General features: G+C 46.0%; 2 protein-coding genes and 1 long non-coding RNA gene across 4 annotated transcripts in view; all 3 read right to left on the reverse strand.

Moving 5' to 3' along the window:
• rev1 (REV1 DNA directed polymerase) overlaps positions 1–397 on the reverse strand; it is a 52,827-nt gene extending 52,430 nt beyond the window's left edge. The window contains exon 1 of the mRNA XM_088605913.1: positions 231–397. The gene's annotated coding sequence lies outside the window, so the exon portion shown is untranslated. The remainder of the gene's footprint in view (positions 1–230) is intronic.
• A 1,015-nt stretch (positions 398–1,412) lies between these two features.
• LOC148676254 (uncharacterized) lies at positions 1,413–2,505 on the reverse strand. The gene is made up of 2 exons (XR_015940874.1): positions 1,715–2,505; positions 1,413–1,622 (listed from the first exon to the last, which is right to left on the reverse strand). It is a non-coding gene; the product is annotated as an uncharacterized LOC148676254 (long non-coding RNA).
• A 1,176-nt stretch (positions 2,506–3,681) lies between these two features.
• aff3 (ALF transcription elongation factor 3) overlaps positions 3,682–26,669 on the reverse strand; it is a 47,227-nt gene continuing 24,239 nt past the window's right edge. Inside the window, exons 8-19 of one of the 2 annotated variants that reach the window (XM_088605936.1) lie at positions 24,568–24,772; positions 20,416–21,342; positions 18,765–18,883; positions 18,084–18,270; positions 16,008–16,132; positions 15,147–15,210; positions 11,011–11,147; positions 10,299–10,370; positions 8,855–8,948; positions 8,422–8,465; positions 6,830–7,035; positions 3,682–5,794 (exon numbers count right to left, since the gene is read on the reverse strand). In XM_088605936.1, coding sequence (XP_088462062.1) covers positions 5,673–5,794; positions 6,830–7,035; positions 8,422–8,465; positions 8,855–8,948; positions 10,299–10,370; positions 11,011–11,147; positions 15,147–15,210; positions 16,008–16,132; positions 18,084–18,270; positions 18,765–18,883; positions 20,416–21,342; positions 24,568–24,772 — 2,302 coding nt within the window. In that variant the 3' untranslated portion in view covers positions 3,682–5,672. Of the gene's footprint in view, positions 5,795–6,829; positions 7,039–8,421; positions 8,466–8,854; positions 8,949–10,298; positions 10,371–11,010; positions 11,148–15,146; positions 15,211–16,007; positions 16,133–18,083; positions 18,271–18,764; positions 18,884–20,415; positions 21,343–24,567; positions 24,773–26,669 lie in introns of both variants that reach the window. The other variant, XM_088605927.1, reaches the window with a different exon arrangement.

Below are 26,669 nucleotides of genomic sequence, written 5' to 3' on the forward strand. Positions count from 1 at the left end.
AACCCAGGAATAATTACTAATATAACCACCGCCCGTATAGATCAAAAACGTTTCTTAATGGCTTAGATGAAAAAACACTGCACACCACGACCAACAATAACACTATATAATAATTGCTACTTCGATGCAGTGCCTATCAGGCACATCTGGAAATAGAGGCGGTACAAAGCGTGTGTTTCAGCCTTGCCTGGCAACAAGCTCCCAGCGGCGGATATCGGCCCTGCGGGTACCTGCAGAGCTCCGGGTCCCGCTGAACTCGCGCGAAACACGTGGGGTGCACGGGGCGCCGCGCGAGCTGCTCCCCAAGTGCGTCTCGACTCTCACGACTTTCTTCAGCGCCAGTCCCCTCCGGAGCCGCGACCTCGAAGAGCTCCGTTTTTTGTAGAATTCGGCATCGATGCGGGAGTTTGTGAACGCTTTGTGCCACTTCCAGACATTTGTTCGTCTATATTGCTAGTTAGGCAAGCTAGTTGCGTAATTTTTCAGTCCTTTTTTTAAAGGGGGGGGGGGGGATCTACTGGCTTTCAGATATATTTCCAAAACTATCTAAAGTAAAATAACACTTTGCTGAAATCCGTGAACTGAATAACATGCATTAAATACTTCACTACATATATATTTAAAACAGTTGTATGTTCTTTTTAGATGAAGATTGAAACGTAATTACCGCGCCATCGTAGGGATGTATTTTTAAACATGAAACTTTGTTTCTCAGCTAAACGGGGTGTTTGGCTATTGCGCCATCTTGTGTTGTAGATGTTGAATTTCACGAATCCATTTCCTCACCATCTGTTGTTCATCTCAGGGGCACGTATCTCGTGCTGCAGCTCAGTTTAGCTTAGGGTCTGTCAGCCTTGGTACTTTTAGCCCACTGCGAGTCTTTACTCCAGAGAGTCTTCGATTGGCGAAGTCTTTTCATCGCTCCAGTCTTGACATGGAAAGAAAGCCCTCAGGCTATTCCTTATATTCTAGACTGAAGAAACACCTGCAGCTCTTTCCTTGCAGACGTCGCCTCAGGAGTGTACGAGTGGGCCCAGTGTCTTCTTGATTCCAGTGGATCCCAGTGTTTTGAGATCTACTTTTTTATTCCAGTGGATCTGTGTTTTGAGATCCACTTTTGGATTCCAGTGGATCTCAGTGTTTTGAGATCCACCCGATCTCAGATACACAATTCGAAGAGGTTCGAGCAAGGAGGTGTGTCAGCAGCAAAGGAAGAAATAAATGCCAATTTTGCAGTGAACAGTATAAGAAAAGAAGTGTTTTGGCTGGTGAGCCTTCTTCAGGTGCGGGGCCTTCTCTAAACTGAATGAAAACATACTTGTTCCCTCGTGCCCAACGCTGACACGGCTCTCTGCTCAAACCTATCTTTTCCTTTACTTGTGCCTAGACAATTTGAACACCTCTCACCAGGATCTGTTTTATAGGTAACTCCCTTTAATGAAGCATATGAGCACTTGCATTGTCTCCCACTTTAGATAAATCTGTGGGAGAATAATTCTTAGGTAAATGAGTGACTAATTTGGAATAAGAACTCGATGATGCCATCCCAGTGAGTGTGTCTTCCCATCCCGACTTGCGCCCGTCTCCTGCCAGGATAGGCTCCAGCTCCCCTCGGCCCTTTACTGGATAAAGAGGTTGGGAAATGGATGGATGTAACCAGACAACCCCGGTCTCCCACATCCGGAGTCTGACACATCTGGATAACTGGTATTACCATCTGCTCCTCCCGGTTGCCTCCTTTCCTCTTGTGTCATTGTCAGCAGCTTCTCTGCGAGCGCCGGCGCTGTGCTGTCACTGAATATCTGCTCCAAACCCTCCAGGTAGGACTCCGACGTGCACACCGGCCTGTCTTCCCCTGTCCAAATTCCAACCTCCTCCCCGAGAGCACCTTTCCACGGAAGGACAGCAAAGGCCTGGGATTGGCCATTGATGGCCGGATCCCAAATTTGACTTAAAATCTGGGTCCTAAATGTAAAAAATGTTGGGAAAATGCCTGACTTTCCCAATTCGTTTAATTAAGGTCGGAGGACAAAGACCCAGAACTATCCCAAATGTCCTGATGTATATTTCAGAATATAGATTGGCCTGTATATCAAAATAGAGGCCTCATATGAATCCCTGAAACTTTGAGTCATCACATAAAGCTTCTTAAAAATACTCTTACCTAGGAGCTAATAGAAAATAAAGGGACCACAATGGGTTATTTATCCATAATTACGTGATTTTCAGTGCAATATGGATAGTAATTATTTTAACCAATGTAGTCTTTCTGTCCCAGTACAGTCTGCTTTGGTTATATACTGTATCTAAAATAGGGTTTGTCTGGATAATTCCTGAGCTAGGACGCCTAGATTAAATGAACAAAGAACACAGGAGAAATGAACAGCATAACCTGTAGTGCGCCCGTACAGCACCAGATGATTAACAGACCTTTTGCAGACAGAAAGTGAGCGGTGCACTGGGCGTGTGCCGCTGGAGCAACAGCGTCTGTATCTGGAGCGGCTGTGTTTCTCTGCGGCTCTGCAGCGAGTTTATGACATCTGTCAGACCTCATGGCTCTCACCTGATTGGCCGACCCGCTCCTCTGTTGCCATGGTAGCACACGGCTTGTGATGGAGCCTGGGATGTTGCTGGCTCCATATTGGCCGCTGAGTACGAGAGGGATTGAAGGGCTTGCGGAGAGGGTGGGAAGAGAGAGATAAGGGAAAGCAGAAAATAGCGAGAGAGAATGATTTTAACGCGGTTTTTTTTTCCTGCACTGAAAGTTGCTTTTGAAAATCCGTTACGCAGTGGCTCACAAAGGAGAGCTCGCATTTACAGATCAACAAGGCAGTTTAACTGTCTTAGACGTCAGAGCTGGAAGTACAGGAAGAGCCGCGGCCGATGCGTACCGTGTTCCGCTGCCTTGAGCCCTCTCCCCAAACTCCCCCAGAGCTGTGCTCACCCTGCGTGAACGGGCGTGAACTGCTGTTATTTTTCATGTGGTGGATAAAAAAAGTCATCATGCTACGGAATTTATGTAAATCGCTGCGGATGAAACAATATGTCAAACTTTTAAGTACTGTATTAGGGATACAAGCGATCCGTTTCAGTGGGTATCGGCTTCAACGACGCGGCTGAGAAGCTCGTTCCAGACTCCCACAACCCTTCCATCTTGTTTCCACTTGTGCCGGTTCATATGCCACTGTTCATTTGACATAAGTCTGAGGTGTAGACTCTGTAAGCGACCTTGAGGATTTTTCTATACTCATTTGAAAATTATCCCCTTCTGCAGGCATTAGCCATAATAATAAGGCTGTCAAATCTGGCTTCTCTTGCAGCATGACTGCAAGAATGAAATGAAAGCTACACGCTGCAGGAGACTCGAGCACAGGAGTCAAACCTCACGTGTGTACGGGTGTATTAGCAAGGTGAATGGCCGAAAAAGAGCCACTGCTCGTTTCCTAAATACAGGCCTCTTTAGTGGAAAACCAGACCTTTAATTTGCCCCACTGCTTTCTCATAATGTATAAAACTGAAAAAATAAAATAAATGAAGACTAAACACGGAGATAAATCATCAAGGACGCAGTGCGTAAAAAAGGCTTAAAAAGCAAGCGACTATGCATTGTGGAACTTGTATAAACTAGAAGTACCACTAGGTGTCATTACAAACCAATCCAAAGGCAACATGAAATACAAATAGAGCACTTGAAATGTGTTTAATTACAGCAGTCTGTACTGTCGCTGGAAAATAACATAAATAACATATAAAACAATATCGGCAAACGTTTGCATAGAATTAAAACATGACTGAATACAGTTTTTCATATTGCCAAAAACATTAGATTTCCAAACCCTTTTTTTGTTTAAAAAAAAAGTTCCCTTGAGAAAGATTCGATTTTTGTGAGTATTGCACTTTTTTCCAACGTTTTCTTTTCCTTCAGAAATGTAATCTTCAACCGTTACAACCTTAAAAAAGAACAACAAATTCCACTTTCCTCAATCTATACAACATTAGAATGCCTACATTTTGGCCATAAATCAACACACTGATTTTAATAAAAAGCTGCTCCTTGTCTGTCCTACCAGCCACCCTGATAAGGATATAGTGCTCCAGGCTGCTTCTGTGGCCTTGCTGAAGTGTGACAAGAGAGTGATTGTGGCGAACAGACACTCAGACAGCAAGAGGGCTGGCGCATGAATTCACACAACATCGATGTGCTCCATCAAGACCAGGCAAACTGACCTACCCCTCTTTTCTGAGGCAGTCCCTGCAGAAGATCACTTGAGTCCTTCCCATCTGTCTGCAGTGTCCCTGAAGTGGTCATGGTCCACAGCCTGAGTTCTGTCTCATTTTCTTCTGAAGGTGCCAGAACCCTTTGTCTCATTCTCAAGAGAGAGGTATTGGATAAATACCCTGGTAACAGAACGTGTTTCCTAATTTTCTAGTTTCCTAAATTTTCAAACATTAGGCAGTACAATACTAAAGAGGTTGAGGTTTATGTGGATAGAGGTAGGGTAAGAGTAGGGTTATGGTCTTTAATGCACACCTACTGTAAGACATCTTCAAGGATGTAGTTATTCCCCTTTAACGGGGGACATTTTCTAAAGGAGATGCATTTTCATCCTGAATCAGTGAATTGAAGATGTTTCTTGTAAGAGAGACCCATTCTTGTGCACTCCCGAATTTGAGACCTGCGGTTCTCAAGAAATGACGTTGTTCAGCAGGCGACCCGAGGGAGTAGGCGTTCTTTGCATTGTCTCCAGAAATGCGGCCGGTTTTTGCCTGTCTCTAGATGGATGTCTGACGCAGCTCTTTCTGAGAGCGCTGTCAGCTCCCAGGTGTTGCTGTTTGGCAACATGAGGGCTTGATCTCTCAGAAATCCCAAACACAGCCTCTACGAGCACTTTCACCAAAGCAGAGATTTACTAGCTATCAATAAAATCCCAAAGCAGAGGAGGATATTAAAACACACACATTTTCTTTGCTTGTCGTCTTCTTCACGGACATGTAATCACATTTACAGCGTTGAGAGGCCACCTCAATGACAACTCTTTGTCCTTCTAACCAACCTGTTTCTAACAAAGCATCAGTTCAGCGTCCCGTACTGGAACCCCTGCCTGTTCTCCGTACAGATCCCATACATACCAGAGAGCAGTAAAAACCAAAAGAAGCACATGTGGGGTTTCTTTTTTCAAAAACTGTAACATTTTATCAACTCTGGAAGTGTGTGTCAAAGTATAGATGTTCAAAACTATCCAGCGCCAGCTTCATTAGGCGTTTTATGAAATCTGTGCGTATCTGTGAAAGGTCCGAAGGGTTCAGATAGGTAGTCAGTACAGCACCGGAGGAAAGAAACCTCGAGAGGCGAGCCCTCCCTGAATATTCAGAACTGTCCCAACGGCTGGCAAGATGCACTTGGCCGGTTTCTCTCGTCTTGCCCTTGACGTGTTTTTAAAGGCCACTTGTGGGAAAACGAGACGGATCCACTCCCAGCTCCCCTTCCCCTCCGTTGTTCTGCATCGTCAAGAACAGGCATCTTGGCAACAGAGAGAAGAGGAACTCGGGGAACCCAGCGGGTATTTCTACCCCGCCGAAGAACAGGGTGTCAGCGCCCCAGTGTCAGGAATGTCTCATTGCCGTCCCGTTTCGAGTCTCGAAAGGGGCGTGTGGGGACGCAGGGGTGCCGGCTAAGACTGGCGAGCGTGGAGCCGGATCCACTGCAGTCCTTGTCTGGTGTACTGCACGATGTGCGCCATGCTGCTGTGCAGAGTCAGGGGTCCGATCAGCGTGTTCAGGTAGTTAAAGAACTCTGGAAGATAGACAGGTGGCCGAATGAGCCTGTGCTAAAGAACAGACCGGGTTTCCCAACAGTTTTCACTGACAGGCTGCAAGCCCAAGGTATATAATTCCAGAAAACAAACAAAGCTAAACTCCTGCTGAAGTTCCCAAAACCGAAAACAAAACAGTTTGTTCTTCTTAAATTTGCCCCACACAGTGTTTTATGGGTATGACTATTAAACAGCTCTTGCGATTCAGGGCGCTGAGGTGCAGAACCTTGAGCACACAGAGGAAATAACCACCAGCATATCAAGTGGATGTGTGTAGTCAGGATAGATTTGTCACCTCAAATTAAAAACCCTTAAATTGAACAGTGGTTGTTTGCTAAAAAGAAGATGATGCTTAATTTTCACTAGGGCACTATTAAGGTAAATATATTGTTATACCAAAAATAATGACATCTTAAAGATTTCCCATTTGCACTATATCTTAATTTTACTGTGCTTATTTGCTAATTACCCCCATTTGCAAATTTGCTGGCTGCCCTCTGTTGATTCATAGATCTTCCTAATTTGCTCATACTCCTTGCAAGAAGTCAGTAATGAGGATCAGCAATCCTGACCATCTGGGCAGGGCAGCCTTTGGCTGACAACAGTAATATAAATCAACAGTGCGATTCTGCTTTGTTTTTTACATGGTGGTTTGTTTCAGTTTAGAGGTAACATGTCCATTCAGTCCAGTCCAACTGGGGCCAGTTGGCGCCTGCATTCGCACAAAGTCAAGGTTAGCCTCCACTAACTGCTTTTTCAACAGTTCTGCCTCTCAAGAGTTGTAAAATTCCAAATTGCTATAATACATATATTAAAATGAAATAAAACTCTCCTAGAACTACATTGTTGGGCTGAAGCCTTTAAACCTCTACAGTTACTGTGCCCTCAGCTCCCTCAGTCCCTTCCTGACAAATCTTTAAAGCGCCCTGTGCTCACAGCCCTAGTAGCCAGAGCTCAGCCTTGGCCCACGTGTGCACACGTCTGTCTGGGGAAAAACGGTGCTGCAGGGCTCTGACCTCTGTTCTCTTTGGCCAGGTTGTCTGCCACTTCCCAGTATTCGTAGCTGTAGAGGACGCTGTTGGTGATGTTGAGGTGGTTTGCTGCCATCTGGTGGATGCGCTGGGGGATGCTGATGAGGGAGTTGGCGGCGCTGCTGCCCTGGGAGCCCTGGGAGCCGAAGGGGGAGGGCGAGGGGGACAGCGGGGAGGGGGCACCCACACTCCTGCTGACAGAGAACAGAGTGGGGGCAGCCCCTCAGCTCACTGTGCTGGTTGGCGCCGAGACGGTGGAGACGCCCCTGCACGGCCAGCCGTGTGGGAACCGGAGTCACGCTGGAGATGGGCACAAGGGCAGTAGCGGCAGGAGCCAGCATCTTCCCATGGTGCCCTGCGGCTGGAACAGGGTGCTGCAGACTTATTAGTACAAGTGTACGTCGTCCTGCTGTCCTCGTTTACATGTGCGACATTCGACTGTTTTCAGTGATGCTGCGATACACCGATTGTCAATCTGCGTGTCTGTTTTAGCTTGGTTTGTTTTTGGCCTTATGGTTCCTGTCTAACAGCAATTCGTCATTTGTATTGTATTGTTCTGCGATCTCTCACCAGTTCCTGGGGCTGGTGATATCAACAATACGCCCCCCCTTCTTAAAATTAGGAATGATTTTGGTGTTTTGCGGTGTTAGGACTCTGCTTGTGAAATGAAAATACACCCTCACACACCCCTCTCCATTCTCTTCTGCTGCACTGGTGTTGGACAGTTTCTTGAGAAGTCTATTAAATGAATCCACTGGATGAACAGCCTCAAAGCTGGGACAAGGGACATATTGAAATGCTGTGCATGGTCACAGCCATACTGCCTTACTGAGGATAGGACTGAGCTCTGATATCCTTCCCCACACAATTCCTTACATTTATCAGTAATATTTAAATGTTTATTTAGATGTTTTTGCTGGATGGAGATATTTAACCTTACAACCTGTCTTTGTCATCTCTACCTATTGTGGTTACAGGATGCCTTAAGTCCTCAAAGCCGGAGTTTGACTAATATTGCCTTCCCACGCACTGTACATCATTATCCCTCTGGGCAAACATCAGGTAAACTGAAATGAATAACTTGGCTAATTAGCTCACTGTTTGACCCAGGAGGTGGTATGGTCTTGGTTGGCTTAATCATCTCTCTATGGCTGAATTCAATAAGCATTTAGTTGGAGCAAAACCAAACCAAGTGGTTTGATTTGTACTATAACCTGACAAGAGCACATAGGTCCAAAAGACACAAAACAGGCATAACAATACATTTCCAAGGATTCTTCTGAATATCCGTGAGAAACTACACAATCTCTGTCTGTCTGGGTATCTATTGATAAACATTGCTTAACAATCTGTAATATGTTAATAGTTTTTTTTTATAAATGAGGCTTAATGATCAGTAGCTTTCATGTTTTCTTTACAAATTCACATTCTTGAAATGAATAATTTACATTACATATATTCTATAATGAATGATGCTGTATGATGCAAATATGCAAGTATGCAAGAAGATGCATGTCACAGGAAAGCCTCCGAATACTAAGAAAGTGAACACTACCCAGAGTGAATGGCAACCTTACTTTCCACTCCACGGAGAAGGCATGTGCACAGCTTTGGGGGAGTTCTGTGGGAAGAAAGCAAAACCAGGTCAGAACAAAACGCGATTCCAGATTACCAGAACAAAGCAATTCCTGCATACCTGGCCAGAACCTAATGCAGAAAAATCGAGAATATTATTAATGAGGGTCCAGAGTGAAAAAGTATTAGAATACTGTGATAAAATTTTATCATAAAAGAAATGCACAAGACACATATTTGTAAACAAATTCCATTAATTTGAGCTCCATGTCTTGTGAGATTCTTACAAGGTTAACTGGCTGACAGTGAGAAGCGCTGTCCCATAGACAACAAGAGTACGCCGCATTGGCGATTTTACACTGTGGGAACACACTAAATGCCGTGAGGCGTCCGTGACCCAACGGTGCACGTTTCCATGGGCACTCAGGGATGTACCTTGAAGTAGTCGAGAAGAGCCTTGGAGTATCTCATGGCGTGGTCCTTCTTCAGGCGAAACATCCTCCAGTACAACAGAGCAAGGCAACGAAAACTGGGAAACACAGGGCATGAACACGCACTCATGAGTACCTGAAGACCATACTGTATATCACTGACTGTTCACTGTTAGGAACACAGAACTCTGTGTCAGATAAAAGCAGAGCTGTGTCAGATAAAAGCCCTCAACTTTTAAACTGACATCCGGTGGTGTTATAGACAGTTATACTTACAGGGTTGGTGCTGTGTGAGAGACAGTAATATTTACAGGGTTGGGGCTGTGTGTGAGACAGTAATATTTACAGGGTTGATGCTGTGTGTGAGACAGTAATATTTACAGGGTTGGGGCTGTATGAGAGACAGTAATATTTACAGGGTTGGGGCTGTGTGTGTGAGACAGTATTATTTACAGGGTTGGGGCTGTGTGTGTGAGACAGTAATATTTACAGGGTTAGTGTTGTGTGTGTGAGAGTAATATTCACAGGGTTAGTGTGTGTGTGTGCGAGTAATATTTACAGGGTTGAGGCTGTGTGTGTGAGACAGTAATATTTACAGGGTTGGGGCTGTGTGTGTGAGACAGTAATATTTACAGGGTTGGGGCTTTGTATGACACAGTAATATTTACAGGGTTAGTGCTGTGTGTGTGAGACAGTAATATTTACAGGGTTGGGGCTGTGTGTGAGACAGTAATATTTACAGGGTTGGGGCTATGTGTGAGACAGTAATATTTAAAGGGTTGATGCTGTGTGTGAGACAGTAATATGTATAGGGTTGGGGATGTATAAGAGACAGTAATATTTACAGGGTTGGGGCTGTATAAGAGACAGTACTATTTACAGGGTTGGGGCTGTGTGTGTGAGGTGTCTAGGGTGTCTTAATATTTCGGTGAAGTGGGGGTTATAGCACCTCCTAGTATTCACTTTTGACCACTAGGGCCAATTGCTCATTCCTGCTGAAATAATTCATGAGAAGGATCAAGAGACAGAATCAATGAAGAGGTTTTAAATGATTATTACTCTATGAAGTGCTTTAAGGTAGTCATCTCAGGGGCCAGCTATAGATGATTTAGGATTCAGCCTATTAACAGAAATAATTGAAAGGGCTGAAGATTTGCCTGCAGGGAGATAGAAGGTGCAATAGAGTATGAACTGGCACTTAGTGTCCAATGAGATGGGTTTCACTTCATATATAATTCAGCTGTTTTAGTCCAGTACAGATTGCTGTTGTATTCATGAGCAACAGATCAATTTTAAATTTCGGACAACATTACTACTATATATTACTTTAAGGCACCATGGCTCTATGATTTTTGTTTTTTCTTGAGATACAATGTTTGGAAATCGGCATATGTCAATGTGCTGGATGTGGGAAACACAGGAGGAAGAGAAAGATCTGTCTCACTCACCACAGCACAGCCAGCTGTTTGTCCTCCTGGCTGGCCTCCGGTCCCGAGTGGCTCTTCAGCCTCATGGCGTACCTGCGAAAGACAGGAGAGCCCGCTGCCTGAGGGCACGTGACAGATCCAAGGTCTGAGCTCCAAGAAGCTCACGACTGTCCAGGTGAAACTCCGGAGGCTCTAGGTTACACTTTGTGAAGGCTCATACCAACAGACTTTACAGCTCCCATTAATGGCTAGTAATTCCTTCCTCAACAAACCACTAATGATACCCAGGTGAGAGCATGCATTTCTCACATCATCACTCATAATTAATAATTAAGAAATTGACATCCAGTGAGTCCATTTAGAATTAATGAGTAAGAAGCTTTTTGGTGGCCTGTCGTGGCAGATCTCTTGCATCTGCAGTTTTGCCATCCACAGGGAATTAACTCTCCCTCCTCCGTCACAGGATTTTCCTGTAAATGTGTAAATGTGTTTGGTCGCTTAACACTTTCACCATGGTTTTCTGTGTGTGGGAGGATAGCTACAAATCATCAGCTCTCCTCCAGCCTAGACGAGAATCACATAAAAGGCGGCTGGCACTGAAAGCACTACGATCTGTGAAGAACGGTCAGACCGCAGAGCCGCTTAGTGGCTTCCCATGATGCAAGAGGGCTGGTCCTGACATCAGGAGAGTGTCGCTCTCTCGTTGACAAATGCGGACGGATGGGCGACTAACCGGATGAGGTCCACGGTCTCGGAATACATGGTGTACGGAGACTTGGCCTCCAGGGGGCCTTCTTCCATGGCCTTCCCACACATCATGAACGACAGGGCGGCATCCACGTAATTCACAGCCTTCCCGAACCTGTCCACCTGCAGGGGAACACCCACGCACAGAGTGATGGGGCCCGGGCTCGAACCCGTGTTCAGGCGAGTCCCTAAACCAGTACATCTTTTTTAATAGTGAGGGGGGTTTCTCATTGTGCTGCTACAAACCTTTTCTATTGTTATATAGGGAAACGATTTTCATCCAGAGCTGGACAGGAACAGCCTCTTATCTTTCTCATTGCCTTCATTGTCATAACATATACGCCAACACGCGGCACATTGTTTTGTATGCGGTGCACCCTGTTTGTTGTTGTTTTTTGCTATTATAAGAATGCCCTTCCTTACCTACTCATGCAGCATACATAATTTCTCTCAGGGCTGCCTGGACATTGGATGAAGTTAGAACAGAGGGGGATGGTTTTAGAATCGTGCCACAATGTTTAACCAGTGGATGACCAGTCCCCATTTAGGGCTGGCTTTAAAGTCCTCGTGAGATCCAATGGTGCTGTTACTCAAAGGCCAGGTACATTATCAGGCCTGGAGAGATTACTTATCTGATTATAAGGTTACTATAGAGTCTGCTAGATCCACCTACTTCTCTCACATCATTGAAAATCACCAAAACAATCCCAGACATCTTTTCTCCACCATCAACAGACTGCTCAAGCCAAACTGCCCCACCACATTACCTGCCTCATCACAACTTTGCAACACATTCTTAGATTTCTTTAGTTCTAAGATTGACAACATCCGGCATCACATTCTCTCCACTACGGATATAATTTCCACACCTCCTCCCTCCTCATCCAACTTCTCTGGTTCCCGTCTCTCCAGCTTCTCTCTTCTTGACTCAGCATCCCTAAACAAACTAGTTACGCGCATGAAACCCACCACATCTATTTTAGATCCCATTCCCACCACTTTATTCCAGTCCTGTTTCTCTTCTCTCTGTCCCATTGTCCTCAATATAATACATGAATCCTTGAGCACCGGCATTGTACCAACGGTCCTCAAAACTGCTGCTATTACCCCAGTGCCAAAGAAGCCTAACATGGCTCTCGACAATCTTAACAACTTTCGCCCCATCTCCAACTTACCCTTTCTCTCTAAAATTCTAGAACGTGCTGTCACACTTCAGTTACATAACCACCTCATGACAAACAACCTTTTCGAACCCCTCCAATCTGGCTTCCGTCAACTTCACAGCACAGAAACCGCCCTAGTCAAAGTCACCAACGATCTCCTAATAGCTTCTGATTCTGGTTCTCTTTCCATACTCATCCTTCTTGATCTCAGTGCTGCCTTTGACACTGTTGACCATAACATCTTGCTTTCTCGTCTCGAGACTGTGTTTGGAGTCTCTGACACTGCCCTCAAATGGTTTAAGTCTTACCTCACTGATCGCTGTCACTTTGTCTCTCTCAATGGGTACAGGTCTGAAATTGGTCTTGTCAAGTCTGGTGTCCCTCAGGGCTCAATACTGGGCCCCTTGCTCTTCAGCATTTACATGTTCCCACTTGGTCAGCTTTTAAGATCACATGGCCTCAGCTTTCATTTTTACGCTGACGATACTCAAATATACATCCATACCAAACCCGACACTGATGTGGCTGTCTCTATTCTATCTAATTGCATCTCTGACATAAAAATTTGGATGACTCAAAACTTCCTTCATCTTAACTGTGACAAGACTGAAGTCATGCTTATTGGTACCCCCCATCAACTTCGTAAAGCCAGTCCTGTAACCCTGTCTGTAGATGGCTCTGTACTTGAGCTCCAATCAAAATTGAAAAACCTTGGGGTTATATTCGATTCTGGCTTAACATTCGACCCACATGTACAGCATACTGTCAAAACATCTTTTTTTCACCTTATGATAGAAATATCGCAAGACTACGCCCTATGCTATCATTAACTGTGGCTGAAAAGCTGATCAACATATTTGTATTCTCTCGAATTGACTACTGCAATGCTCTGCTCCCTGGGGTATCTAAATCTACTCTGAACAAGCTGCAGTATGTCCAAAATTCAGCAGCCAGAATCCTGACCAGATCTAGTGCAAGTGTTCACATTACTCCTATCCTGGAGTCCTTGCACTGGCTTCCGGTCAAATTCTGCGTAGACTTTAAAATCCTCATGCTCACCTACAAGGCTTTACATGGCTTGGCACCTCAATACCTGTCTGAACTTTTATCGCCCTACTCCCCACCTCGCAACCTCCGCTCTTCAAATTCTGCCCTCCTTACTGTCCCCCAAGCCCGTCTACATTGTATGGGCGACAGGGCCTTCTCCTGCTATGCCCCCAAGCTCTGGAACTCCTTGCCCAAGGATATTAGAGAGTCACCTTCTCTAAACTCCTTCAAATCCAGACTCAAAACCCTCCTTTTCAGAAAAGCCTTTACTTAACTGGTTCCATTCTTCACCCCTCTGCTCTTCTTAATACCATCTTCCACGGTCTCCTCTATTGTTATTGTTGTATTGTTGTAATTATAATTGTGTCCTGTCTTGTGAAATTTTCTTATTTATTGTTGTAGTCTTCTTATTTATTGTTATTGTCATCCTGTAAAGCGCTTTGAGAAGCCACCTTTAAAGGCGCTATATAAAATAAAGTTTTTTATTATTATTATTATTATTATTATTCAAGCAGGGGTTTGTGGGCCCTGGGCCTTGATGAAGGGATAGATCTGCACAACATCAGGTCCCCTCAGGGTTTGGTAAGGCAGCTAAATTCCATGGCTAGTTAAACCAGAGCGTGAACAAAAATTGACCTCAGTCTCCTTGCATATTGGAAACTAATTATTCACTGTTTAGGCAGGGGTTAATTCCTAGCTGAATAACACGATGTTTAAGATGTTTAAGAAGATTCCATTCCCGAGTTTTCTGCATCTTCTGCTTTTCAGAAGGTAATTAACCCCTACCTGTTCCTTTTGGAAGCTGACACCTCTGGCTCTTCAAAGGTCTCTTCGAAAATCCTGTAGCAGCTGCCAATCAAACTGATTTCTATAAACCATAATGACTTGTAATCTCAGCCTCGGCCTCCCAAACCACAGTGGAAGTAACCCGTTTGGAAATTCTGTTGTGAACTCAGACACATACGCTTAAATAAGAGGGGGGAGACACACATACTGTTATTTAATACTACACCACTGAAATGGGGTCTTACTTAGAAGCTAATTGATCCAAGGATGTCATATGGGCATTTCCTGAAATAAATCAGCGTGTTGGCTTCAAAAGCATGGCTGCTAAAGCTCTTAATTAATAATAATTGCTTACACTTATATAGTGCTTTTCTGGACAATCCACTCAAAGCGCTTTACAGGTAATTAGGTAATTGAGCTAATGAAGAGCATGATTGGATGGCGTGATCACTTTTCAAAGGTCCCCAGCAGTTGACACTCTAAATTGGCCTGTGTACAGTACCCACTGGAACACAGAGCCCTCTGCAGTTCCACACTGCAGCTTGCAAAGGCAGCAAGATGGAAAAACAAAAAAGATCAGAGCTCACAAGCCGCAATCAGGCAGAAGAAAGTTGGTCACATGCGACCCCTTCTGGCAGGACTGGCTCATGGCCTCAGTATAGCAGCCCTGATTACAGACACACCGATAGGACAGGATGTCTGCCTTTAGCAGTTGCAGTGCACTGCAACACTTATGTTCTGGCTGGGGATGAGAAATATCCCAAGAAAATGCCTTTGTTTGTAAAATGATCAACAAAGACGCTCAACAAAAATACAAACTATGGGGAGGGTGCTGGCTGTAGACTGCCAGTAATTACACGGGCCACAGGGATAACAGGGGTGCTTATGTCTCCTGGTTAGACGTTTTTCCATATCCTTTGGCTCCATGGGAAATGGATGTGGGTTTTTGACGGACCTGTGTTACTACAAGAAAAGCATTGTTTTTAAACCAGGGGCATGAATCCCAGTCTGTTCACATCCTCCCTATCCATTTTTGGAATCGAGCTTAATTATGGAGGGTGGCACTGCACATCTTTTATTAATGAACCCAGCCACTAATTAGTATCCTGAGATCTGCCCTACTCACCATGGCGTCTGCTCTGTGCTTCATCCTCTTAGCTTCTTGCATGTAATATTCAGCGTGGTGTGATCTAAAGTCGCAAAGAGAGGCAGAAGCACATACAGGAACATGAGCACCTGGTCCAGACTCCAATGACGTGTTTGCAGTTTTAAAGGGCACATTTGTACAGTGTGCTAAGCATGCAGCTGATCATCTCTCCCTCAACTGGTTTGCTTCTCATTGAAAGCAGATCTGTTCATTACTCTTTAGGTCTATAAATTCCAAGTGAGCTGGAAGAGAGGTCAAGCAGCAAAGCACGAATCCGTTCGGCTTAAAAATGATCCGCGGTTATTATATCTGGGATCAAAAATACCAGTTCAAGAGATAATCAATTAACCCTAAAGAGAAGATTATTTCAGCCAATTTCTCTCCCCTTGTTCTGATGTCCTGCACTTTGCAGAACCCATGTTATTTTATAGCAGAGGGACCTTAGCACAGTGATAATACAAATGCAGCAAAATTTCAGGACATACATCCTGGCCTTGTACATAGTCCATGGCCTGACACAGCTTGGAATTTGGCTGATAATTTCTATCACTCCTGCAGAGGTACTTTTTTGGGGAGATAGCTTAGTTTGAAAAGAGGGGGTTCTGGAAATAACTTGAGTACATACAGTAGTGCGAAATAATTCCAGTTTACTGAAGAACAACATGTTTGCCACAGGGAGTACAAGTGTGACAGAACTATCAATTCTGAGTATGAAATAAATGAAATAAATGTTTTTTAATCCATGTGGAAGAGCCTGAAGTGTTTCGTCCTGCTTTGCTGGATTAGGATATCTATCGCTCTGCAGGGCTTGACAGATCTGCACGCGGGCGCGGTGCTCACATCTCGTGGCCGGGTAGGTGCGGTCTCTGGCAGTCGGTCAGATTCAGGGGATCGGCCCAGGGATCACACACAGGCTGGGGGCCAGCGGGGAGGAGGAGCTGCTCTGCATGAACCTGGTGCGTCTTCTGGTGAGAGCCCACAGAGACAAGATTAAGACTTTCAACAGCTGGTGACGGTTCACACCGCTGTCATCTGGCATGCAATTACAAACTTAGTACAACCCCTTCTTCACACATGCCCAGATTTCCTCTTGAACATGACTGGGCTGATGCCTTCTTTCTGCAGCTCCCTGTGTACTGTATAATTCCACTCTTTTTTCCTGCCAGCATCTGTACGTGTCCCAGAATGCTGGTTGTCTTAGATTTTCACATTCAATGTGTAAAAATGAAGGTATGTGTTTCTAACAGTTGCTTTTGGGAAGTATTTTTATGAGACATGAGTTTGGAATGTTGAGTCTGTGTCTGATACAATTCAGCAGTCAATTTAGTTTAAAGCAGGGTCACGAATAACCAAATGTGCATACAGTATATCCAAGTCCTCCCCTATACTGTTACATAATGTACTACAGTATATAGCATGTAAAGCTTAAAGACATAAGTAACCCTGCCTTATATGGTCATTCAAGTACTTATGTGTTGGCTTTAAGTTAATTAAAATAACACTGATCCAGTAAAACAAACAGTAGCAAACACAACTGTCTAGTAATCAGCTAAAACAAATAACATGAATTCCTGCCCTGCGTCCAGCAGAGGTCTGCACTTTCTCTCCCTGCTCTCCCAGCCTGTCATTCCCCACCCAGCTGACACAGAACCGGGAGTGTTCGTTACATGATAAAAACAAGTCCAGGCTGAGATGGGGATGCTGGGTAATGCGTCGCTGGGCAGGTGGCAGGGAGGGACTCACTCACTAGCTAGATCCGCCTCACAATCCAGTTTCTTGCACAGCTAATTTGAAAGTTGAGGTTAACATCCTTTGGCTCAATTTCATCCTGCTCTGTTCTTCTTCCACCCACAAGATGGATGGAGCGGTGGCACTGTGGCTAAGGATCTGTGCCTGTGGCTGGAAGGTTGCCGGTTCAAATCCTGCAGCTGACACAGGACTCCTACTCTATTGGGCCCCTGAGCAAGGACCTTAACCCCAACTGCTCCAGGGGTGCTGTATAAATGGCTGAGCCTCTGCTCTGACCCCAAGCTTCTCTCTCTCTGCCTTTGTGTCTCATGGAGAGAAAGCTGGGGTAGGCAGAAAGACAAATTCTAATGCAAGAAATTGTATTTGGCCAATAAAGTGATTGTGATCTTAATCTTAAAACCCCATTGGCCAGACCAAATCGTAAATGTTAAAGAGACCCTACATTACTGTGCTGGTACCAAGGGTTATTGTAAAATGATGCTGTCAAACCTTTTGAATTCCTCATTCAATAATAATTAATTGATCATCGCAGGATGACTCGAGGACACAATATTTCAAACAAAGTTGAGGTAATTCCAGTCAAAAATGAGTGTAAATTGTAAATTGCAAATTGTATTGCAATTACAAATGGAAAAGGCTAATTGAAAAATAAACTTTCCCATCCACTTGCACTTTCATAAACATCGAGTAGGAAACTGAAGTTAAGAACACTGGTTTCACATGCAAGTAAGCGTGCAATAGCAACACACTTGAATTATTCTAAAACTGATGAAGTCTTCTCTAGAACACGAGGCACTTCTGTACAGAAAAGGTTGCAGGGGTCTGGAACAAACTGCCCAGTCTTCCATCAAAGCCGATACTCTGGCTTCTGCCAGATAATGGCTGGAAGAGACCCTTGTGTCAATTAAGCCACTATCAACCAAATGATCTTGGCGGATCGAAAGGCCTCCACTTGTTAATAAGGTATTAAATCTGCCGCATCAGTGTCATTTTTAAGGAAAGCTATTTTCCCAAGGCAGGCAAACCTATCTTGTCAACCTCTAAGATGAAGCAGCTTGCAAGGGTGGGCAAGGCGTGTCGGCCGATCTTCTCTCCCTCTGAACCTTTCTCATGTCCTTCTGACCCCCAGCTGGCCACGCAGTGCAGAGCTCCCGCCGTCAGGCTTACATGCACTTGCGAGGGCCGTGACGGCGTGTCCCTCTCTGGCTGCTGGTGTGAGTCCGACCTGCTGCTACCACTCCCTCTCCCGGCCGCTCCCGGATTCCCTGCGCTCTCCTGAGTCCCGGAGCCATCCGAGAGCGGAGAGAGGGGCGACAGCATCCTCCTGTCGGCGTCCGGAAAGGGACTGGCGTAGCTGTGGGAGGAATACAGGCTTAGCCGTTTCACGGTCTGAGCTGTATCAATGACACCAGGACTGGGAAAGCACAGGAAATAAGACAAACTGTAAGAGAAGAGCTGTTTCCCACTCCAAGTCCTAAACCTTTCTGCTCTCATTTACCTCTTTAAATTATTTTTCACACACTTAATGAAATAATTAATGAAGGTTTAGAATAAGGACAGTATGAACATGAAGAATAAGTAGTGAGTATGAAACATGTACTGTACTTGCATACTTAATACTAATCAATTGTAGCTAATTTTCTCAAATACCTTTTTTAGTCCCAGTTAACAGCTTTGCAACTCTCTTTTCTGCACTTTCTTTCATCCCTTTTATGCTTTCAAAGTTACGTTTCCACAAAGCAGGAAGCAGAAAGCTTGCTGAACAGTTTTTACTTGACAACCGACGGGTTCAAGGCCTGCGGTGATGGTGGTGTTTGGAAACCACACTAACGGGACCGGCATGCTTACGCGCTGGCGGCAAGGTCAGCGTACGCTTCCGGCGGCGGCGTTTCCCTGGAGACAGTCAGGGCCGGTGCGGTGTCTTTGTGACTCCTCTTGTGCTCTCTGTGCGCGCTGCTGTTTTCGCTCTGGGACAAGCACACACACCAAAACTGGTTATATAGGCCTCAGTTCCTCCTGCGCCCCTGGCCGAGGGAAGAACCTGACTTGTCACGCGCTTTATAACTAAGAAAGACAATTCTGCAAAATGGCTGGACCTTCGGTGAAGTGGTCCAGGAGGTGACCTGACCCCTAGTGTTAATGCCACAGAGTGACCAGAGTGGCTACAGGGCAGCAGGTCAGGGACTATATTGACTTTACGTTTGCTGTACTATTGGGTAATAGTGGCCGGTGTTTTTGGTGTCTGTTTCCTCCCTCTAATCAAAGTCTTCAAGCACAAATACTGGGGCAAAACCAATCAACAAGGGCTAAAGGACACACTATTTGCTCAGAAGTTATTCAGTTACCACAAAGGATGGGACGGCATGTTGGGGTGTGTGGTGGTACTGAGCCAGAGCAGACTGGACTTGGGGCAGAGGGGATCAACAGGAAGACAAAGGAGAGACAGAGAGGGGGCATAAGGGACCTCATTGTTCAGGACAGCAGCGACTGAAGACGATGCTATCACGAACCGCATTCCTACGAGCACCTCTCACCGTAGACATTCTCACACTAATGAATCAATTGTCATTCCTCATGTTCTTCCCTATTTATACCCTCTCACTCCACTCAGTCCCCGCTCACTAGTGAATATAACCTTTGCCTTTCTCTTGTGTGCGTAAACTACTCTCGACCTGATTTCTGGCTACCCGACCTTGTTTTTCCTCCGGCTTCGACTTCGCCTCTCCTCTCGTTTTGGATTTGGATACTCTCGACCTGACTCTTCTGATACCCGACCTAGTTCTTCACCTCGACTACGACTTTTGCCTTTGGGATTTGGACACCAATCACTAGCTATTACCTACAGGCTCAGTGCTGCATAGGGTCCAACCAGGTGCTCCTAACACCATCCTTGACAGATGCTCAATGTCACGATCATAAACCACTCCTCTTAAGGATGCTCCAGCCCTTTCTTGTTTATTCTTTATCTCCTGCACCTGCCTCCGGTTCCTGCCCCCGTCCTATAAAAGCCAGACGTTCCTGCCTATCGGGGCTCAGCTTTGGAAGATGGACGTCTGGAAGCCCACCTACCCGCGAGTCCAGGAGCTTCACAGGCTTCACAACGGTGTCCTGACCATCTGGGTCTGGAACTGGGAGCGCCTGGCCCCGTTCCACCCTTTTATTCCCCCTGACCCTTCGCTGGATCCCGCTCCGGCTTTTAACCTTGTTCGTCAGTGTCAGGATGGATCACCCGGCTTTGGAAATTGGCTCACTCTGTTTATTCTCATGGACTCCCTTTTGGCTCCCAGCACACTTTGGACACGCCCCCTGTTCTTCTTCCAGCCCCTATCCTAGTCTTTTTCCCCGTGTTTACTCACTCCTCTCCGTATTGTGCTGTCTGCATAGGGTCCTGAAAAAAACGCACCGTGACACTCGAGACCACCGAGAAGACCGCACAACATGGTACCAGATAGTGCTGCTCTGAGAGAACAGCAATGCTGGGAATATGGCACCCCTGTACCTTGCGTTTCCTCCTGTGGTCTGCTGACTCCATGTCTGAGGGATACAGGTGCCTCATGGTACTCCTGTGGGCTGAGCCGTCCGATGTCTCTCTGGGACAAGAGCCAGGCACCCGAGCCAGGAGAGCCAGGTCAATCTTCACCAGCAGGGACTTCAGCCCTCTAGTTTGCTTGAGGTGGGAGAGCAGCTCATTGCGTCCGAAAGGCACGAGAGTGTAGAGCGCCTCCTCCTGGCCGCGCGAGATCTCTCCGGCCGCCTGGACACTCTCCGGGCGCGGTCTGGTCCTTCTCCCACCGTCCTGGAGCCTCCTCTGCCGCTGGCTGGAGGTGGAATCCGCTGGGACTTTGGCAACAGCCGGCGGGCTGGGCTCCGAGTCCGAATCGGAGCAGGACGTGGACGACCGAGCGGCGTCTGTCGCCGCCCTGGATTCGGGAACGGTCCGGATGGGCCTCCTCCTCTCATGGGCTGCCACCCACTCTTTCCATTGGCCTGCGCTGTTGGTGTGAGGCCTCTGCTTGGGCTGCACCTCCAGAGAGTCCGTTTCCAGCTCCTTCTGCTCAACCGCGCGAACCCAGCGCTTCAGCGTCTCGTTAGCGGGAGACCCCACGGCCGTCTTCCCCTCCTTCCTAGCTTGCGGTTTCCACTGCGCGCTGCCTTCGCTGTGGCACGAGGGCGGAGGACGGATGCTGTCGACTGTGACAGCTCTGTGCTCGGTTCCAGCTCTGGGCTGAGGTCCCGCTGGGCTCCGGCTCTCCTTCTCCCTGGGGCTTTCCCACGCTGCCGGAGACTCGCCGCAGGCCGACTGCTCCGAATCGGAGGGGCTGAGGTCCTCCTCCTGGTTTGTCCCGCTTTCTGGCTTCCTGGAAGGTTTTTTCACCTTTTTCAACCACTCGTTGAGCTGCCACTGCGTGGAGGACGGCTGCTCTGTCTGGAAGGCGAAGCAGAGTGGATAAAAGTTAAAGCACGTGCTGCAGCAGCTCTCCCTGCCCCGACTTGAACCCAGCCACTCGCGGGCCTCTGGGCGTACACGGTACCACTCCACAAACAGCGGACAACTCCTCCGCACCAAAATCTGTCCTCTGCCTCAACAGATTTACCCCATCTAGATTTCACAGGGGGGGGTGACGTCACTTCTGTAGCTTGCTCAGCGCGCTGAGCCCTGCTACACTTACAAAGTTATTTTTAAACAGATGAAGACAAGTGCCATGTTGTCAGTAACGTTTTAAGACTGGGAACTGTAAGTCTTGTGGTAAAATGCTGCTGCTCTGGTCCAACATCTATAAGTGCATTCATCTTTTTTCAACAAATTCTATTTACAGTTTTGCTTCTTCCAGAATTCTTACAATTTCCACTGTGTGGTTTAGAAGGAGAGGTAAAAATATGTTGTTTCAGTTAATTCCTTTCATATAGAAATGTATAGTTCTTTGAGCACTATCACAAACCTTCTTTTTGAATTATATTCACACAGCTAAACCACAGTTTTCCGCATTCCATGATTATTATCATTTCCCTGTTTATTATGTATTTTCTGGAGCTGGGAAAGTCAGGGCCGGAAGTCGTATTACTCTAGTATCGGTTTTGTTATAACGGTGATGGTGGGTTTGATGGTGAAAATTTAAATGTTCATTTTTAAGAAATAAAAGGTGGGTGAAATTGCCTAAACTTAAACAGAAATAAGTTTAAAAAACAATTCCGTGTAAAACGTAAAGTGTAAGACCTCCAATTTACATTTCAAAATAGATTAAATTTCCAGGTATACGCAGCGCCTTATTCTGTGATTCAGAACGAGGCAACAAAACTTCTGGTGACGTGTGTGACCTTTGACATTTTAAACAAGCCTGCTTGTGAATACATCTCTTTTAATTCAATAGAAATATTGCTCTCAACTTCGAGACGGTTTTGCAGACAAATATAACACACATGTTAACTGTGTATGCAGATCACATCAGAACACTTCTGTGGTGAAAGATCTGCTGCGCAACCTATATTTATTCAGTTGTACATCACATTGCATTAGTCATTATCGAGACTAGTGAGCAGGAAGGACCGCATCACATTGCAAGTGGATGCGAGTTTGTGACAACATAGTTACTTACAGTACTTTCACAAATTTTCACGATTTTGTGCTTAAAAATGTGTAAAATATGTAAATGTTTTCTTTACCATCAGTTAATTTGTTTAATTTCCGAAATTTAATAACTGCAGGGACTGCAGTTCCTCTTTAAATATTTTGGGAAATCGTTGGAAACACAGCATGATCATGTCACCAATAAACCAATCAAAAAATGATGGGACAAAAAATAAAATGGAGAAAGGTTATGTTTTTTAAATTGCTGGAGCTGCAGTATTTGCAAAAAAAAGGCAAGTGCTTGCTCACGGCTGTCGGCAGGTCATCGAAACAGTTAACATCTGAAACCCTCTGAGCAACGCACTCACGGGGTTCTGAGAGCTCTGGACCATGAAGGTCCTGGGAGTATCGGATCAGGAATATATATCCCAAGCAGAGATGTGACCAAACACCGGACTCCTCTTTTCTGCCAACAGAACTGAACGTCTGCAGGGAGCTTGCGTCAAAGGAAAATTAAACAAGCCTACAGGTTTCAGGTTTATTTTTGTGCCTTCTCTTCAATACATCAACAGCCCTAAATCTCGCACCGAAAGAAAGAATCATGGAAACTTGTCCTCCTTTTCTGTACTAATGTTCAACCCCCGCCCCCCACCCAAAGTCATGCCTAAAATTCCCCCTTCATGCCTAAAAGACACTACATCTCTTGTACCCTTCAAGCCCCTCCTTCACAGGGGAGTCTGTGGTGTTTCCATTTAATTCTATGCATGTGAAACACAGAAGGATTCCCTAATCTGCAATGCCTCTGTGTATCTCAGTTTTATTGTCAATACACTGCCACACATAATTCCAGCATGAGGGCATATTTTAAGACGTTGTCTTTCTCTAAGGAAACGTGAAAGTCAGTTTTACATGACCGTCTGTGTGAGGCTGGACTTCAGGAATAACTTTTTTCGTTGTTGTTTTAAATGTTTTATTTTGTCAAAGCTTGTTACTTAATTCTCCTTTTTGTCAAACTGCAGGAAAGGATCCATGAGTCCCTGAGAAACCGCAGAATGTATGATTAGAAATTGATTTGCAAGATTAAGAAATAATGCAAATCAATCAATAAAACTTCAGGCAGCAGTGGGTTTGTGATTAGAGGCCTGTGGGTTTGAATCCCAGGCGAGACACTGTTGTTCTACCCTTGAGCAACAACCGTCGCCCACTTTGGCCCAGTAAAACCAGCTTTACAGATGGGCGCAATGGGCGATAGAAGTGTCAGCTGAATCAATTAGTGTGAATGAACAGGTCTCTCAGAATACATGCACAATTACGGCAGTGCAATAAGGTATCCTTTAGCTTTAATGTACTACAGAGGTTTAAAGGCAGAAAAGAAGCAGAAAGTGTACCGGTGACACAGTTCGAGAGCTGCGTCGGCACCCAGTTGTTTACAAAGGAAGAAGCAAAGGTTCATTCCAGGCGGAAGAGCCGAAAGGAGAAACACCTGAATAAAGTACAACAGGTGCAATCTTGTGTTTCATCTTTCTACTTTTCAGCCCGGAAGCAAGCGCTCAGGTTGAAGGGTTTCATGTTATAGCTCCGTTCAAGCAATGTTAGAGTTTCCAATGGGCCTGGAATGGCTTTCAGTTGCTGCGCACAGGTGCGTAACTAATGCCCTGCTTTTTTGCCATTAGAAGAAAAGATGAGGAGTTCGACCCAAGGAGCCTGTTGCTCTTTTGTAGCGATCTACCTTTTTACTGCTTTAAGAAAGTGACACTGAACCTGAGCACAAACAATTTAAAAAAAAATTATCTTCTGAAGCGAGCCATCCCGGAACGTGACTGCTGCAACGATGTGCAAACTATATTTATTTTTTAGCAAGACCCCCTTCTACCACCCCCCCCCCCCCCCTCCAGGCTCTCAAGCACATGTTCTATAAATGGCCTTCCTGGGGCTCTGGTCTGAAAAAACAGGCCAGCGCCAGGGAGCCGCGGCAAGACCTCCGCCAGGAGATCTCTCACCTTCTGTGGGGAACAGCCGCCTGGGGGAGGGAGAGGGCAGGCAAGGGCAGCTCCCGCGGAAAATACTCGCCGGTCTGGACGTTACCTCGGAGGTGAAGCAGGGCGGGGGCCGGCGGCCTGCGGGGTCGGGGTCAGGATCGGGGTCGCTGGCGGCGGGGCTCTCGCTGCGCGACTCCCAGCTGCTCTCTGAGTCGCTGGAAGAGCTGGAGCTGCTGCCACTGGAGCTGCCGCTGGAATGCCTGGATCTCTTGCCATGCGAGAGGTCCTGCGGCGGCGGCAGCGGCGCGGGGCTGTCAATCAGGGGGAGCGAGAGGTCTCAGTTTACCAGCAGCCCTGAGGAGCAGCTGGCCACCAGAGCGAGCCTGGAGTGAGGAACTCAGAGACGGAGTGAAGGACAGCTCAGGAGCTATCGGCAGACGTTCAGGAGCCAGTGAACCGTCTCGAATCCTGCTGATCTCCTGGATCACAAGACCAGCAGGATTTAAGAACCTACTGTGTCTAGGAGAGCACCCCAAGCATACGATTACCTCACCGCATTTGGCCTTTATCATATCACACTCGAACCCAACTCAACCCTAAGGGACCTGAGAAACACAGGCCGACGCTTTTAGGAACTGTGCTACTGGGACACCAGACTGGAATTCAGCTTTCCTTAAGAAGTGCTACAACAGCCCGATGGGATTCAAAAGAGAAAGAAGTGTTTTGGGTTTGAGGGCGCACAATGGACAAGTTACCCTAAGTCACCAAGTTGCCAAGTCTTTCCAAAAAACAACGACAATCAGTGAGGAAGTCTTCCTTACAACAGAAGAGATTGGGGCTCAAATTATGAAAAATCTCCAAAAATGTTGGCTTTTCCAAAAATTGGAGGTCTTTCGTTTACCTGTAACTGTAACAGAATAGTGGCTGCAAATACTGTACATCCAGATCTTTTAAAGAATTCAGCCAATACCATTATGTCTATACTGCTACATTCTGTATAATAATAATAATAAGAAGAAGAAGATTTCTTGCTGCACAGAAAAGGCACTGAGGCTTAGGGTCTTGAAGGCTGACAGGGTGATTTTTCAGAGCAGTCTGCTCCTGTTGCTTTTTCAAAAGTTATTCATGTTTTTCTTTTAAACATTCACAAATTCATAGCTGCAGACTGAAACTCCAGGTTTAGGAGCTTGAATTGGACATTCTAATCTTGGGACAGAAACAGTGGAGCAAATTTTGCAGAGGAGAGGAGCAAACGTCTTGTTTCACAGAATGGGTGAATGCACTGGTGTCACAGACTTGGTGTCACAGATGGTGTAGATTTCGACTGTATTACTGCTGCTCTTCTCCACTGTTAGGATCTGGGTGATGGGCTTCAGGCTTTGAAACCATATTTAAAATCCAGATGTGCTGATCTGGAAAAACTATTCATCCCCCCGCAGCAAACATTTTTGTCCGATTAAAAGAGCTTGTTGATCAGTGAGCTCCTAGGCCTGTCTGTGAAGGCAGCAGCTGTTTCTCCACACTGCTGTGTGGAGTGATCATTCCTCCAGGCTGCAATAGCACACTCCTGTGAGATTCCACACGGCACTTTCTCTTTCTGACAAAGGTTTGCTTGTCCAGATGGACAAATGGGCCAGCGGTGGGGATAAAAAAAACCCAAAAGCTTGGACTTTTGTTTTCCATTGACCTGGCTGCAGGAGAACCAACAAGATGTCTCTTGTTCAGAACTGGAAAGTAGGAGCTATAGACTGAAAATGTAATAACTCCAATTACTCCTAACGTCACAGTGAGAGCTGGCCACTGGCTTTGCCTGTCCAAGTTCCGTCTAGGAAGGAGGCCCACCTCCTGACCCAGCAGTGATTCTGAAGGCATACCTGCTACAGCACCTGCAGTCAAGCCCCTGCATTGAGATCACACCCTGGGCAGCCCTGAGCACTGGAGTCACACAGGCCCCAGTGAGCCTCTAGTCTGCTGACAGGGAGGACTGCTCCACTCGCAGCAGCCCAGGAGAGTGATGTCATTGCAACAGGCTCATTATGTGCTATCAGCCCTGCCGTGCCTATCTACCCTGCCCAAGTGTGCTGGTTCCTGTGTGGGAGCAAGCAGTGTTGACAGCTATAAAAGCTGCAGTGATAAATCAAGCACATTTGCTCATGGGACCAGTGTTGGCCAATCATTATGGGTTTTATCATCGCTGTCCAGCGCTCA

This window comes from Lepisosteus platostomus, chromosome 2 (assembly GCF_059453375.1).
Source record: "Lepisosteus platostomus isolate fLepPlt1 chromosome 2, fLepPlt1.hap1, whole genome shotgun sequence".
In the NCBI taxonomy this organism is placed as follows: domain Eukaryota; kingdom Metazoa; phylum Chordata; class Actinopteri; order Semionotiformes; family Lepisosteidae; genus Lepisosteus; species Lepisosteus platostomus.